The sequence below is a fragment of the Bos mutus genome, chromosome 3 (genome assembly GCF_027580195.1).
Source record: "Bos mutus isolate GX-2022 chromosome 3, NWIPB_WYAK_1.1, whole genome shotgun sequence".
In the NCBI taxonomy this organism is placed as follows: Eukaryota; Metazoa; Chordata; class Mammalia; order Artiodactyla; family Bovidae; genus Bos; species Bos mutus.
In genome coordinates, this window is record NC_091619.1 from 97,824,222 (window position 1) to 97,841,917 (window position 17,696).

Below are 17,696 nucleotides of genomic sequence, written 5' to 3' on the forward strand. Positions count from 1 at the left end.
ACCTGTGATTTATTTCGAAACTCACACACGCGCTGTAATTGCAAGGCTTTTCTCTTTTTTTCCTGGCTAGAGCCCTCGAGTTGAGGGGCCTGCTGTGGTGCTCCACTGTTTATTTCAGGTGTGGCGAGTTCCCCCTGGGTTCAAAAGTCCTGATGAACTGTGCAGAGGAACTGCGAAATGCCTCCTTAAGAAGTGCCTCACTGCTCAAGGGAAGAAATCGAGGCCGGGCTCAGGTTAGCGGCCGGGACTGCTGCACGGGGCCCACGGGCATGTCCTCTCACTGAGCAATAACGGTCCAGCAGTTGGCTTTAGGGACCTTTGCTTTATCTGACAACTTATCATGGGGGGTGGGTGAGGTGGGGCGGGCTGTCCCAAGCAAGGGGAAGAGGTCCGTGGGGGAAGAACTCTGCCCGGGGACATCCTAAGGGCCAGAAGACCGCGCGTCCCGCCAAGTGACAGCACGCTCCCCTCTCGGTCCGCTCCCCTCCCCCGCGGCCAGTCTCCGGGCAGAGGTGTCTCGCGCCAGCCCGTCCTCCCCCTCTTCTACTCGTCCGAGCGGACCGAGCCTCAGCGGGAGCCCCGCCTGTCTCCGGGCAGCTTGAGCCCCCGAGCGCTCGCCCAGCCTGTCAGTAACCGCCGTTTGCGCTTTCTTTCTTTCTTTTTTTTTTTCCTCCTCTTCTTTTCTTTCCCCCTTCTGCCTTTGTCCCGCTTAGTAACTAGGCTCCGACCAATCGCCGCCACACCGGCCGGCGCCGGCTGGCTCCTGATTGGCCCGCTTGGGGCGCGCAGTCGTCTCCCGCTCCTTTGCTGGAGCAAGGCAGACAAAAGACGCAGGCTCCGGGCTCCGGCAACCCGGCTAAGCCAATCACCAGCCACTTCACTCTCTCTTCCCCCTCCTCTCCTTTCTGCTCGCCTCTCCCTCCCGGCCCGGCTCGCGTGCTCCAGGCACTGACTCCTGGCGAGCAGCCAGCGCCCGGGCCCTACCATTCTGATTAAGGCTTGGGGGGGAAGAGAGGTTGGTGGGTTAAGGAGCCGAGGCCTAGGGAGCGATGGGGAGAATTGATAGCTGAGGCAGAGGACAGTTTGACTCACACCGTCTCAGGCACCTGACAGAAACTCCAACACTTCGAGGAGGATAGAGTGGAAGGAGCACTGTCGATGCTGGCCGTCCCCCCTGCTCGGCCTGGTTGGGTGGCGCCTCAGCGGGGGAGCTTGGGGGCGGGGGAGGGTGTCCCCCTCCGCGCCGTTAAAATGAAACTCTAGTGGCTGGAGTCAGGGCAGAGCGTGAGGGGATCAGACGCTGGCGGGCTCGCTTACAGCCCGGCGGGAGCGTCCGGCCAAGCAGAGATAACTGGACTCTGGAACAGGACCCCATCCCAAGGCTGCGGCAGCTTCGGTTCCGAGTCCGAACGGAACGAAGCCCGGGTCCCGGCCCCTGGGGATCTCTCCTTGCAGACCAGTGGGACCCCGAAACTTGAACGCAATATCCAACCCCCTTTTTATTCTTTTCTTTGTCACTTCCCCACCTTTCTTGCAACGCGTTCTTTTCCCCCCTCTCCATTCTGCCTCTCGAAGGACACGAAAGTGGCTTCCGCGGAAAGATTTGAAGGCTATAGGAGCTTTTCTCTTTGCAGAACGACTGTGTAGAAGAGATTTTTGGAAAACCGCTTTTTAACACCTCTGCCCTCGCCTCCCCCCCCCCAAGCCTCTCTGTATCCCTTCGAGGAGAAAAGCCCGTAGATTGAACATTCCGGGGGCATTTTGTTTGATGCCGGAGGAGAGGGTAGAAGGACCCCGTCCTCGTCCTATTAGTTGGCTGGACTTGTACCGGCCGTTGGAAACCCCGAAGTACATTTTCCAGTGGGACTTTTACAGATATATATTTTTAGATTTTTAAAATATCAGATAAAGAATATATATGCTTTCTATATATTTTCTGACGACCTGCCCCTGACAGCGCGATGTACAATACGGTGTGGAGTATGGACCGCGATGACGCAGACTGGAGGGAGGTGATGATGCCCTATTCGACAGAACTGATATTTTATATTGAAATGGATCCTCCAGGTACTTGGGAGAAAAAAAGAATCTTGTGATGGGTCTGATTTGTGTTTAACAAGACCTTGGTGATGTTTTCCGGGCAGAAGTATTCTTGGGTGCTCTAGGTTCGGGATGAGGGGCAGATTTGCAGTTAGAGCTGCAGTAAAAACTGCTTCTGGTTTACACGTTTAAAGTTTGCAGTTAGGACCCCGATCCTATTGTCCTGTGAGAGTGGGGGTGGGGGCTGGGGTGGTGGGGATGGGAGGAAGGACCCGTTTCTTTTACTTTGCCTTTGCTTCTCGTTCAGGTTTTCGTCGTACCCTCCACACCCCCTTTTCCCCCCTGTTTCAATTAAAGATTCTACCTGCAAAGGATGCTTTATATCCCAGTCTTAAAGTCAGTCTTTCCCTTTAGGGGAATTCTTTAAAGCTTGTCATTTCGTACGTTTGGCTCGCTGTGTTTTACCATCGTTAACTTCTGAAACTGGGCTTGCCTATGTGATTATTCGTTTTAAAGACCCCCTTTTCTCTCGTGGAAACCGAATGCCGGTTAGTGATTTTCAGGGGCTGGGCTTTTTTATTCAGTCATGGCCTTAGTCTGAGGTTTTTCTTTTCAGAATATAGTTGCTCAGAGAGATATGTGTGCACTGTTTTATTACTCTTTAATTTAGGGTGATTTAACTTAATTTATGGTATAGTATTTAATGTAACTTCGGTTCTTAGCATAAAAAGAGGAAGAACCTTTTTTGTGTGAATATATGTGATGTGTACATACATGTGATAGGTTTGAGTCCCCATAATGTAAAGTATACATAGACTCTATTTTTACTTTAGAGCTTTGTCTGAGATCCTTACAGACATTTTGTGTATATGGTAGGAAAAGGAAAGGAAGGAAAATGGAAAAGTTGGGTAATTTTTTTTCTTTTAAGTCTATGTCCTGATTATAAGCTGTCAGATTTTCAAATCCTGTTTGCAATTATAGACTGTGCTTTATGTAATGATTTTGAATAAGTAGAGGGCCTTTGTGCCTATTTTTGTTGAGGATGATTTCGTTATGTCTTTTAAAAATGTGTTATAGCCAAGCCTACAGAATAAATTGTGTCATTGGGGAATCTCAGTTATCATAAGACTGTATGTTTTTGGAAACCTTTGAAAAGATCTGAGCCCATGAAAGTGTAATGAAGTATAACTGTCTTACAGGATGTATGTAGAAATTATTTCCTGTGTCCTTGTGAACAGTGAATTCTCCTCTTTGTGTTTTTTTTTCAATTAGTCATCGAGTGATAGAGTGTTAAATGATGTTATATTAAGAGCCAGTACTAATATTGAATCAACCTTTTTCACTCTCAATGATCACTTAGAATTTTTTTCTTTTCCCTTCATTTTGGAGCCTTCTTTATTTGCTTTTATAATTGTGACTGCGATCCAGATACAGCTTTTTTTTGTATTTTACAAAGTTTGTAAGATTTGCCACCCATCTATTGTGTGTATTTCCCTCTTTGTTTCCCCTTAATGGTAAAGCATCATTTCTATTAGATGCATTTGTCATTCACATAAATGGAAATTTAGTACATCATCAGTTCCTTTCCTGTAAAAAGTAAGGTTAATAATTCTACATATCTGTTAGTGTGAGAATCATATATTCAGACTGCCTTAGAATCATACTATGTTCATTTAATATCTGGCCTTGCAGACATACAAAGGGAATTTGTTGGGCGGAGAGGTGAGTGGGGAGGAGGGGAGAAAATGAAGAAGGCACTAATATTTGAAAAACATGGGCCTAGTAGAAATATAGACTGAGTTGAGTTGAGTTGTCCAAAAATGATTTTAAGAAAAGTCAGCTGTTTTCATTATACAGTGCTGTGGGTCTTAAAAGGTTGTTTAGAAAATTCTGATCCAAACTTTGTGTATTCCATGGAAATAAACTTTTGAGTTTAGAATGTTTATTCTTAAATGAAATTTTGCATACTGAGATTCTAGTCAGAATATTAGAAATATGCATATACTGTTCATTACCCATTTGTAGGCTTAATGTATTAATAGAATACAATTAGTTATTTCTAACAGCTTTTTGAAAAGGAAACATACTTGAGTATGCTAAAATATTGCCTATGAAGTGAATAGTTTTTAGTGTAAATAATGTGAACAACCTTATTTTGTGTGATAAATTAAGTTTTGAGATGTTTAAGTAAATTTTTAGTGAAGAGGTTGCAGCATGTCTCGTATCCATCCTTTTCCTAGTTCCTATCATAGGATCCTAGATCAAGCTCCTGGACTGGTGTGATAGTGCACTAACTGTTCTCCCCGTTTCTACTCTGTCCAGTCCACAGTGTTCTTAAAGTATCATTTAATGATTTATCTTCCAATGGTAAACCTTCCAATGACTTAAAAACCTTCCAGTGCTTTTCCTTTGCCTACTGAAAAAAGCCACATCTTGCTTATCCTATCAGATAAGTCCCTTTATTTTTGCTTCCAACCTAATTTTCCAGTCTTTTCTCCTAGAGTCCATCACAAGTTCTGTGGAAGCTGTTTCATACTTGCTGTTCCTTGACTGTGTGCTTTTCCCTCTTCTGGGTGCCTTTCACCTTGGGTTGAAATCTCATACATGTTAAGGGTCCTGGTTAGATAAAGGGTCCTGGTTAGATGACTTCTTTGCCAGAATGTGTGTTCCCTGATCCCTACTGTTTGGAGACATCCTTCCTTTCTTTCCCTCCCTCTTCTAGCACTTCTCAGATAGAACTTTTTCCATTCTGCCTAGAGTAGCTTCTGCATTTATTTATGTATACTTCCCCCTTTGGAATTATCTTCCCACCAGTTTATGAGCTTCTTAGCTTGTCAAGGTCTTGCAAGTAGTAGACAATTTAATAAATATGTGTTGAATTAACGAATGCCTAAGGAGTGTTGTTTTTTTCTAGCCTTTACCTGCTTTTCTACTTAAGGTCTTTAGTCACTTCATTTCTTGGCTATTGCAGTAGCCTCTGTTTAAGTAACTTTCAAATTACACAGTTATTGACTTAGGGTCCTTAACTGTAATATTAATATTACAGTTTTAAAAATATGACTTTCATTTTTATTTTAGTCTGAAGTGTAAATATGAAATTTTTGTCTGTTATTGCTGTCAGCAGCCTCAAAAACTAGTTTTCAAAGGTCTTTCTTTCAGCCTGTATTTTCAAAAACTACCATTACCATGTATCCTGAAGATTCTAATAACTGGCTGGATTGCTACATCTATTATAATTTACTGACAATGTAAGGGTTGGATCCAAATGAAACTTTGATGTCTTAATCTTTATATGTTTCCCAGAAATACTGGGAAATACCAAACTGTTTAGATGGAGTATAAAACATTTTAATATCAGAAATGTTAAGATTACGGTACAGAGAATTGCTTATAAGCATCTTGGTTAGTCCTCTTGTGATTTGTAAATCAGGATTATTCCATAACAGAACAGTTGCTGTCCTTTCCAAGAGCCCTGTTTTTTTTTTTTTTTTAGATTTATTTATTTATTTTTTGGCTGTGATGGGTCTTCGTTGCTGTGTGCAGGCTTTCTCTAGTTGCGGCAAGTGGAGGCTACTCTTTGTTGTGGTGCTCTGGCTTCTCATTGCAGTGGCTTCTCTTGTTGCTCTTCTAGGCATGTGGGGCTTCAGTAGTTTTGATATCATGGCACTTGGGGGCTTGGGCTTAGTTGCTAGCAGCATGTGGGATCCTCCCGGACCAGGAATTGAACTGGTTGACCCCTGCATTGCAAGGCATATTCTTAATCAGTGGACCACCAGGGAAGCCCCAGAGAGCCCTGTTTTGGGGATAAGAGCTATTGGAAGATTACCAATATGCAACTGATCATAAACTCATCCCCAAAGCTTATAGGTAGAGTGCACTTCAGTTTTGACATTGTTATTGTGTTTATTTTGAGAAGATGTAATAAATCATTTCTTTTTTAGACTAACATACAATTCTTTTTAAGATTATAGACTTTTTTGTTCTTATTTTTTCTTATTAAGAACAAATTTCTGAATCTGTAGGGCAGCAGCAATCTCTTCAGTGATAATAGAAAATTAAAAAAATTTAATTGTTTGGCAAAACATAAATATAGGAAGGTCTGGAAAAGTGATTCTCATTTTTTTAAATGTCAGTACCCCTTTAATAGGCTTCCTGGGTGACTCGGTGGTAAAGAATCCACCTGCTAATGCATGAGACCCGGGTTTGATCCCTGGGTCGGGAAGATCCCCTGAAGAAGGAAATGGCAACCCACTCCAGTGTTTTTGCCTGGGAAATCCCATGGACAGAGGAGCCTGGAGGGCTACAGTCCGTGGGGTTGCAAAGAGTTGGACACGACTTAGTGATTAAACAACAACAACCCCTTAAACTCTTAAAATTATTGAGGATCCCAAAGAGTTTCTGTTTAGGTGGGTTGTTTCTATTGAAGTTTGCTATATATTAGAATAAAACTGAGAAGTTAAAAAGTATTTAATTCATTTAGAAATAATAAAGCATTACATGTTAACATAACTTTAAAATGAGAAAATAGCTGTGTTTCCCCCAAAACAAACAAAAAAAGTGAGAAGAGTGGCATCATTTTATGTTTTTTGCAAATAACTTTTAATGTCAGGCCTTTTAATCTTTAATGTATGGCTTAATAGAAGGCATATAAATTCCCATGTCTGCTCTTGCATTCAGTCTTTTGAGATATCACAGGTCATAGCCTCTGGAAAACTCCACTACACAGTTGTGAAAGAAAGAGTAGAGAAGGCAAATAATGTCTTAGTAACACTCTGAAAATAGTGTGAAAATTGGACCCTCTTGGGCCCTCTGAAAGGGGGGCCCAGTGGTTTGACCCTCCGTGGTCTCTGGATTACACTCTGAGAAATACTGGTTTAGTAGTTACTTGACTGCATAGTTTGATGGCCAACCTAGTAAAGTATTTTTGGAGCCAGATGAAAAGGTTGTTTTAGGAAACTTACTTTTTTTGGCATACTTGGTATTTTCATCCTGGTAAAATTTTAGATTAAGTAACATTCTGGTGGAGAACTAACATATTGGGCCTGTGGTTGAAGAAAATGTCTGCTGAGAAACACACTGGAGAAATAGGTCACCTGCTGCCATGTGGTCCTTACCGTTAGCAAACTGGGCATCCTGCTTCTGTGGTTGAATTTTTCTTTATAACTCTGAACATTTGATGGATTCATCTTATATAAAATGCTTCTCTGTGTATCGTAAGATATTTCTTTTATGAGCTAGTTGTCACTTTTTAATAATATTGTAATAAGGAAGGAATGTTTATATAATCAAATGATGTAAAAAAGCCATGCCAACTTTTTCTGCATCTTCTTATCGAAAAAGATTAGTCATTGCTTTCATTTTAATATATTATAGTTTATAGTATATCTAAGTATGTTTCATTAGAAGTATGGTAAGTCTTCACTTGATAATGCTTTTAAGGTTTATTCTCATTGTTTTTTCATGCTTTGTATTTTTCTTAGAATGTAGAAAATATTGGACATCTTTATGGTCACCATGTTTAACAAAGTATATAGAAAAATAATGACAAATATGTCTATGTGATATAATTTTTATTGATATTAAAGGAGGATGCAGCCTGAATGTAGTAGAAAGAACACAGGCTTTGGAAACAGATGGTATGGGTCCCAAACCTAGCTTTGCTTCTTAGTTTGCTGTGAGCATCCATTTTCTCTTCTGTAGAATTGAATTAATACATACGTTCGCAGTTGTTCTGGAGATTAGAAGTACTATATCAATATCCTGTACAGTGTTTGGCATATGTTGTGTGCTGCATGTGTGCCTGCTCAGTTGTGTCTGACACTTTGTGACCCCATGGACTATGGCCAGCTAGGCTCCTTTGTCCATGAGTTCTAGGCAAGAATACTGGAGTGGATTGCCATTTCCTCCTCCAGGGAATCTTCCTGACCCAGGGATTGAACCCACATCTCCTGAAGCTCCTGCATTGGCAGGTAGATTCTTTACCACTGAGCCACCTGGGAAGCCCTTTGGCACATGTAATATACTCAATTCATTGTAGCTTATATCCTGGCATATTGCTAGTATTCAGTTAACTCTATCTCTTTGCATACGCTTGTAGTCAAAACCTTTTGAGATATCTTGCTGCATGCTTTTCTTCATCCTTGACATTTAAACTGGAGCCATTTTGTTTTTGGAAGAACTCCCTAGGGTCTTTTCTAGACTCTCATGAGTCTATGGAAATATCACTCAAATCATCCTTTCTTTTTAGTTTCTATTGCCTTTGTTCCTCATCACCTCACATTTGAAATTATTTGTAATAAGGTAATAGTTGCCAGCATTTGTTGAGTAGTTATTGTAGACCTGGCACTATGTTAAATGCTTTCATATGTATTATTTCGTTTAGCCACACAACAACTTTATAAAATAGGCACGATTATTATCCCACTTTACAGACGGGAAACTGACACAAATGTGTTTACTAACTTATTCAGTTGTCAGCAAGTAGCAGAGCAAGTCTGTCTGCCTAACCAATGCCCAGGTTCTTAACTGGTACCTCCTAACTGGTTCTTTGTTTCTAATTTCTTTTTCCCCTCCCCTATAAATTCATCCTGAATTCATCAGCCAGATTAATCCTACTGAAATGTTATTTTCATTGTTTTATGGCTCTATTTAGAAATTATTAGCAACTCTCCATTTATTTTAAGCAGAGGCCATACTCTTAAACTTGACATATGTAATCTTTAGTAATATGGTACCAATTTACATTTCCATCTTAATTACTAATCTTCTATTCTCATTTTTTTTCTTGCCCAATTCCTTGCTTATCACTTCACTATACCTTGCTTATTTCCATCTCCAGCCTTTTGCTTATGCTGCTGCTTATGTTAGATTATGCTCATCCTACCCCATCTTTAAATCCGGATCCTTTGTAAGTCCTTCTTCCTCCTTTTCTTCCTCTAAAAATTCCAGCACTGAACCCCTTTAATGATCTAGGGCTGGTCTCTTATTTTGACACAAAATCACGTTCTGTTATGGCATTAATTATTTCACAAATGTAATTTATTTCCCCAACAAGATAAGCTTAAACACCCAGTGTCTAAATATTTTGTTAAATCTTAGGCCTGTGGACCCAACAAGTTTTATTTTGTGACTCATTTCAAAATGTTGGTATTATTTATTATCAACATGTGATCTTTAAAGTTCTAAAGATAATTTATTGTAACAAAAGGAATAATGAAAAAATGCAATACATAGTGTTATCAGCAAAATTTTATGGTTTTGCATAAAAGTCGTATTTGAAATTTTGAAGTAGTAAAAGTGAATAGTAAGTTTCTGAAAGTTTGGGTTAAATGTAGTTGTTTAGTGTGTTACTATACCAATTAAATTTAGATTGTGTAGAAGTTGACTTGGGATAACAAGGTAAGGTCAACCGTAGAGCCTTATAAGATCAATTTTCAAATTGTTCGCCCATGGTATTTTTTTTGGCTCCTTGTGCATTATTTGTAAGTTCATATGAAGTGAGAGGGTTATCTTATTTTTTTAATAAAAGGGGAAGTAGACTAGGTCTAGCCTGCTAGATCATTCCATTTTGTATGTCCCATGTCAGTGTAAAAACTGCCCTGTGCCCTGTGACTATGAGCCAACACAAAGCCAAAGTCAACACTATGATGTCATACCATCCACCATTATCCTGCCTTCGATTTCCTGTCTGATGTTCTGTTTGTGGACCAGTTTAGTTGTCTACCTGTGTGTAAGGGTATAGGGCAACAAGTCCAGGCTATATGGTCTTAGGTAGTTATTGTTGTAGTTTCTTTCTTTCTTTTTGGCTGTACCAGGCGGCTTGCAGATGTTACTCAGTTCCCTGACCAGGGATTGAACCCAGGCCACAGAAGTGAAAGTGCTGAGTCCTAACCACTGGACCAGGGAATTCCCTAGTTTCTTTTCTTTTTTAAACTTAGGCAAATATAAATCATGAGTCAAAATTTAAAATTTGTATATAAATTATTTTGGAGAAGGCCATATCAAAATGATTGTGTTAGAGGAATACTGCTTTAGAGTTCATTCTTTCACATGTATCCTTCTTAGCTTTCTAACTGTACAGTAGAGTCATTCAGTATGGTATAATTCACATTGAACTTCTAACAAGGATTTGTAAAATGAACTACAGACTTCTTTTCCTGAAATTTGTCCTGGTCGTCCTGGGATATGTTTCATAAAAGAGTATATAATTAGTATATTTTCATCTGTAAGCAGCAGAACCTCATTTCAACATGGCTTAAGAAATAAGAAACTTTATCTTCTCATGTAATAAGCTTCAGCGTTGGTTGATTACAGAAATTCAACAATGTCAGTAAAAACCCATATTCTTTGCCTTGCCCAGTTCTGCTGCCCTCCCTGGAACTGGCTACTGTCTCTATACACACAACTTCTGAAAGAAGGAAGAGGTCTCTTTCTGTGCCACTGTATTCAGAGAGAGGAAACTTTCTCTAAAAGCCTCTAGCAGGCTTCTTTCACAGCTTTTTGGCCAGAATTGGGTCATATGTCTATTCCTGAACCAGTCATGAGTGGTTCAATAGTGATTACTATCGAAATAACCGTGTTTGTGGAATCTGGAGTGGTGTTGACTTCCTCTGAGGCATTATCAGGGGAAGGATTCTGTTAGGAAGGAAGAGGAGGGGATGAATTCTAGGTTGGCAAACAACAGTGGCCACTCTGAAAAGTAATTTGGAGAACCATAGCTCTTTTCAAAGTTCTTGTCTCTGTATTTGGAAATAAAGATAATTAGCGAGTTAATTTTTTTTCTTTTTCAAAACTAAAATCTAGTTAGTACAGTGATGTATTATGAAACCCATTTTCATTTTATAAATTGGAATTCACAGGGTTACATAGTATTGAGAGTTAAATATGACAGACCATTTCCTGTCTTAACAGTTGCTTTCCAGAAGATGAGGAAGCTAACATCTCTGGTTGACAGTTTCCTTATTTGAGGCTTGTAGGTGTTGGAATAGAGTAAATTAGTACATCTGATAAATGAGTGTGAGAAAGCATTTATAAAATTATAAATTCCATATTTCAAAGTTTAGTAAATTAAGTTTGGTAAATTAAGCCTAAGACTTGATTTATGATTTGAATGACTGACCTTAAAAATTAGGACACTTAAAGTAACTCATAGATCATATCTTTTAATTAGATTGTATTAACTAGTTAGAAATTCATAGGCAATATAGTGGGGCTGTGAAGAGAGAGGGTTCTGGAATCAGATTACCAGAGTTCATGTTGGCTTCTGCCGCTTCCTAGCATATATCATTGGGCAATTTACTTATGTTTTCTGTGTTTTGGTTTCCTTGCCTAAAAACGGCAATGATGGTTGTCCCTACTTCAATAAGATTGTTTTGAGAGTCCAGTGAATTAACAACTGTAAAGCAGCTAACATGATGCCCAGACCATATTAAGCATCCAAAAATGTTTTTGTTCATGTCTATTAATTAATTCATGTTTTTCAGCAAATATTTGATTGCCAGGCAGGTATAGCATTCAACAGAACAGCAAAACTCCCTTTATTCATGGAGTATACATTTTTAAGGGAGGGGAGAGAACAAAGAATAAACAAAATCATAAGTGGAATACATAGTGATGGTGATAAATGTTATGAAGAAAAAGCAGAGAACAAAAATATGAGTGCTGGGTGAGGGAGCTGCTGTTTTCAATATTATATATTTGTTTACTCATTCATTCAGGCCATGCAGCATGTAGGATCTTAGTTCCCCCATCAGGGATCAAATTCATGCTCTCTTGCATGGAAGAGTGGAGTTCTAACCACTGGACCACCGTGGATTCCCGCCGGAAACCATTTTAGATACTAGGACAGGAAGGGCCTGATGTGAAGGAAGTGAGGGTGCTAGTCAGGTAGATATATGGGAGGTAAGATATATATGCCAGTATGCCTGGCAGAGGGAATACCGGATGACACACAGGAGCATGTGTGTCAGGCAGTCAGGGATCAGGTAGGAGGCCGGTGTGGCTGAAGTGGAGTGAGGGGAAACTATCATATAGTCAGATTTAAAAGACAAGTAATGATGTGGATGGTGGGGAAGACTGTATAGGACATTGTAAGAACTTGGGCTTTTAAAACTTGACTGAGAAATATAAATGGAGCGTAACCTTTAAAAGTTGTGACTCACTCTTCTGTACATCTGTAACTTATATAATATTGTATATCAAATATGCTTTAATAAAGAAAAAAACTTGACTGTGATGAGAAGCCCTCCAAGTGTGTTGAAGAAGGATATGTTATGATTCCTGGCTTAAAAGGACAATGCTGGCTGCTGATGGAAATGGATAAACTGTTAGGAGGCTACGGCAGTAAACAGGCTGAGGGATGGTGGTGGCTTGGACAAGGGTGGATGCTGTGGAGATTGTAAAAAGTAGTTGGATTCTGAATATTATGACTAGTTATATAACTTGTCATTTCTAAACTGACTTATTTTCTATTTTTTAGCTTTAGGTATGCTTTAGTAATTAAAGATTTAGCTTTTAAAATGATGTCAATGTATATATTTTTGGATGGATTTTTCTATCTTTGAAGTGTTATGATTTCTAATCTCTGACATGAGTGCAAAGCAGCATAATATGTGGCCTTAGTTATTTGATGAAGGCTTACTCATGAGTTGCTTTGATAAACATTACTGAATAAATCTAGACTATATTATAATTTACTTTCAAAAGTAACTTTGAAAAGGAAATTATCTTGAAATTCTAAGTTTCTGTGGTGGGCTATGAAGGGGAGGAGAAATTAAAGAGAAGGATACATATGCCACATATGTATCATTTTACTTTATGTGCTAAAGTTGTTGGTGTTTTAGAATAATGAAAATACATTTGTGTGTTTACGTATTAGTGGAATGATTAGGTGCTTGAGCACAGACTTTGCTGAAATGTTGCTCAGTGTTTAGGGGTGCTGGATTCAGATTGTTTTGATTTCCAGTTGTATTCCTGTCTGCTTCTAGTTTGTGACCCCTGGAGAGCAACTTGAACAGTCTATAGCAACTTGAACAGTCATTGTTTTTGCTTCTTTCCTGCCTTTCTCAAACTTATTAGTTTCTCTTCCAGGAGTACCGGTTTCCCTTTCAGCTCTCTCCTTTGCCTGTTTCCTTACTGTGATCTGTATAATAAGGGCCAGTAAAGAAAAGAAGCTATGAATACTCATATAGGAACATATTTGATTTTGTCACACTTACCTGCCAGAGGGTTTGACGTGTTTGACTTTTAGGAAGAAGTTTAAGACAGGTGATTCAAACCTGTAGTAGGACGGAGTTCAGTACTTGGAGTTTACTCTTGTTCCTGAACTGTGGGAGAGCCGTTATCACTGCTGTCTGACTGAAATTGGCCTGGGCCTCTCTTTTGATTCCTAGGTATCAACAGTGGGCATTTAGGGTAGCATTGCCAGATAAAATATATGCAGTATGTCCCCATGAAATATTTGGGACATATTTATACTAAAAAGTTATTCATTATTTATCTGAAATTCAAATTTAACTGGGTGTCTTGTATTTTTATTTGCTAAATTTGCCAAGCCTAATTTAGAGAGAGGCTAGACAGTTGAATGAACACTATTTCCTAGTACATTCTCCCCATGTAGATAAGATGTGTAGGCATAGACGTATAACTTGTTGTAACTATTATCAGAATACTTTTCAGATTCAGTAGCAAAAAGTCCAACTCAAGTTGGTTTAAACAAAGAGAATTTATGGGTTTGTGTAATTGAAAAGTTCAAAGGGAGTGAGGGAGTAAACAAGATCCTACTGGATAGCACAGGGAACTATATCCAATCTCCTGGGATAAACCCCATGGAAAAGTATATAGAAGAAGAATGTATAGATGTGTATAACTGAGCCACTTTGCTGCTCAGCAGAAATTAGCACAACATTGTAAATCAACTATACTTCAGTTTAAAAAAGGTAATGAGGGCCCCTGGCTAAGTTTGATCAAAACTGTCAGACTTTGGCCCAGTTTTTCTGCATTTGCTTTGGCTTTTCCCTATATCAACTTTTTTCTCAGGCTGGCTTCTCTTGTAGTATAAGATGACTGCCTTTGGCTCGTGGGATTGCATGTTTCCTCAGTTCTTGGAGTGGGGTGGTGGGTAGGGAGGATGCTTCCCACAAATATAACACAAAGATCCTGAGTTTGTCACTAATTAGACTGTCCTGTGTCCCAAAGGATCACTGTCTTAAAATCGGGATTCCTTGAATTACTAATTGTAGTTTTCTCTGTCTCCTAAACTTGAGAGTGCATCAGAACCACCTGGAGGACTTTAAAAAAACAAAAACAAAAACAGAATGCTAGGCCTTACCCCCAGAGTTTTTGATTCACTAGGTTTGGGATTGGGTTCTAAAAATTTGTAACAAGTTTACTGCTTTGATGGGTCTGCACACCACACTTTGAGAACCACTGCTGTATGGAATCAAGGCCTACTCCTGGAGCTGGGGAAGGGGTCAGTCCCATATAAACTCCTTACCAGTGTGGGGAAGGAACAAGGTATATTTTGAGATAATTACAGTGTCCGCTAAAGAGAGGACTGCTTGCTGTTTTTGCCTGTCCAACTAACTTTCCCTCTTATTTGGGTAACAAGCTTCCTGATGTTTGTTTTGGAACCATCCGCCCCCATTTGCAGTCAGTGTGGCTTATGTAGAATTGATCTCATCCATTGGCTTTAAGGGTGGGTACATGACCCAGGTCTGGTCAATAAGAACACTGCATTCACCTGGCCAAAGGGATTAGTCTGGGAGTTAATAGGTCAGTGATCTTTGTAGTATACAATGCACATTACTATACATTACTATTTACTGTCCTAGCTAGTGATATAAAGATGACATAATCCTTATCCTTAAGGAGCTCAGACTGTAATTAAGGAATACCCACCTGTAAACAAATGCATGCAGACTTCTCTTTATTACTTCCTCCATTTCTCATGGCTATCAGCTAACATACATTTCCATTATATACTGTATTACCCACTTTATAATCTTTAACCACACTTATTATTAATTGTTGAGTGTCTTTAGTCCTCATGAGATTATAAATTTCCTCAGGATAAGGGCTAAGGCTATAATTAACTGCTGGGTCTCCCATACATAGCCCTGTCTCTGGTACATAGAGGTGTTCAGTAAATATTGGTTAAATGAATATTTTAAGTGTAGTAATAAAAAAGTATAAACAGAAGAGGGAGTGATTTACTGGTCAGGTAGTAGAGAGGTAACAGCCTGGATGAATGGACACAACTTGATTCATTTTGGGAACTGTAACTAATTCAGTTTTGCTGAAACAAGTATGAGGTGGGAAGTGGTGGTAAATGCATCTGGAGATATAGGTGAGGGCCAATTCATGAAAGGCCCTGAATGCTATACTTAGAGGTTGGACCTTTTTCCTATGGGCAGTTGGGGAGCTACTGACTGATTGGTTTCAAGTAGGGAAAAGAATATATTGGCTGCAAAGTGAAAAATAGATTGGAGGAAAGCCAGATTGAAGAAGGTAAACTCTCTAGGAGGCTATTTCAGTACAGATGAAAGATGTTATGAAAGCCTAAGGTAAAGGAGGGGAGAAAAGAACAGCATGGAGGTGGGGAGACCTGTGCACAACAGTTCATGTGGACTCATGCAGATAGCTAATCTTAACTACCAACCCATATAGTTCTACATCTATACCCATGTTAGATTTATAACCAGAGATTATACTTCTGTTTTATCTTCTAATTATTTAAAAACAAATAAGTGGAAATTAAGTGACAATTCCTCTTCCCACCCCGAACCCCCAAAAAAAGCCTAAGGGAAGATAGTAGCAGAGAGAATGAAGAGGAAGAGTTGTTTAAGAAGTAGAATAATGGGACTTAGAGACTATCTTGAGAAAAATCAAAGACTTAGTTTTCTGGCTTGGGAGATGGTGGTACCATAAACTAAGAGACCCAATTTAAAGAGGAAGGACATCAGGGGACGTGGGTTTGACCCCTGAACTAGGAAGATCTCACATGCCATGGAGCAGTTAAACCTGGGTGCTGCAACTACAGAAGCCCAAGAGCCCTAGAGCCCATGCTCCCCAATATAAACCATCTCCATGAGAAGTTCATGTGCTGCCACAAAGAGTAGCCCCAGTTCGCCGCAACTAAAGAAAACCCGTGTAGCAATGAAGACCCAGAACAGCCAAAAATTAATTTATTTAAAATAAATAAAGATGAAGGTTAGGCTTGGATCGTATGGATAAAAGTATAAAGGTGTATTTTATTCTAGGTACTTTTCTAATGGCTAGGAGCATGTGTGAAAAATGGGCCTCACCCTAGTGGGTCAGATGTTAAAGAATCTGCCTGTAATGCAGGAGACCCAGATTCGATCCCTGGGTTGGGAAGATCCCCTGGAGAATGGAATGGCAACCCAGTGTAAAGGTGTATTTTTTCCTAGGTACTCTTCTAATGGCTGGGAGTATAGCAATGAACAAAATGAACTCCTTGCTTTATGCAGGAGGAAATATAACAGTAAATTAAGTAAATACATAGGTTATGTTAGGTGAAAACAAAGAAATAAGAAAAAGAAGAAAAAAATCTACTGGCTGTAGAAAAAAAAAGTCTACTGGCTCAGAAATTTCCTGGCGGTCCAGTGTTTAGGACTCTGCACTCTCACTGCAGAGGGCCTGGGTTCAGTCCCTGGTCAGGGAACAAAATCCCACAGACAGCTCAGGGTAGCCAAAAAAAATGAGAAAGAGAAACAAAACAAAATGGCTACTGACTTAGGGAGATAGAAATCAGAGGAAGAATTACTGTTTTATTTTGGGTAGTCAAAAGAAGGCCTCACTGGTACAGTGATTTAACTTTTTATATTGTGAAGTAAAATACACAATCCCATATAAAAATGGGCAAAAGACATGAAAAGGTATGTCTTTGAATAACTATATAAAATGTGTAAGTATATAAAACATAAATGTACAGATTACTGACTTCAGATAGTGAGCAACTTTGTAACCATCACTTAGATAAAGATGTTGACGATAACTTCCCAGAAGCCAAAAGCATACCCCTTTCCAATTATATACCCCTTCTCTTCTCCCTACCAGAGGTAACCACTGGCTTGACTTTTTTGTTGTTGTTGTTGAAAGATAATTGCTTTACAGAATTTTGTTGTTCTCTGTCAAACTTTAACATGAATCAGCCATCAGTTCAGTTCAGTCGCTCAGTCATGTCCGACTCTTTACAACCCCATGAATACCAGCACGCAGGCCTCCCTGAATATCACCAACTCCCAGAGTTTACCCAAATTCATGTCCATCAAGTCGGTGATGCCATCCAGCCATCTCATCCTCTGTCATCCCCTTCTTCTCCTGTGCCCAATCCCTCCCAGCATCAGGGTCTTTTCCAATGAGTCAGTTCTTCTCATCAGGTGGCCAAAGTATTGGAACTTCAGCTTCAGCATCAGTCCTTCCAGTGAATACCCAGGACTGATTTCCTTTAGGATGGACTGGTTGGATCTCCTTGCAGTCCAAGGGACTCTCAAGAGTCTTCTCCAACACCACAGTTCAAAAGCATCAATTCTTCAGTGCTCAGCTTTCTTCACATTCCAACTCTCACATCCATACATGACCACTGGAAAAACCATAGCCTTGACTAGATGGACCTTTGTTGGCAAAGTAATGTCTCT

The 17,696-nt window shown here is 39.8% G+C and overlaps 1 protein-coding gene across 1 annotated transcript in view; it reads left to right on the forward strand.

Moving 5' to 3' along the window:
* Window positions 1-1,257: 1,257 nt before the first annotated feature.
* Window positions 1,258-17,696, forward strand: part of PIK3R3 (phosphoinositide-3-kinase regulatory subunit 3) — a 105,840-nt gene continuing 89,401 nt past the window's right edge. The window contains exon 1 of the mRNA XM_005894213.3: window positions 1,258-2,067. Within this exon, the coding sequence (XP_005894275.1) occupies window positions 1,962-2,067 (106 nt within the window). The 5' untranslated portion in view covers window positions 1,258-1,961. The remainder of the gene's footprint in view (window positions 2,068-17,696) is intronic.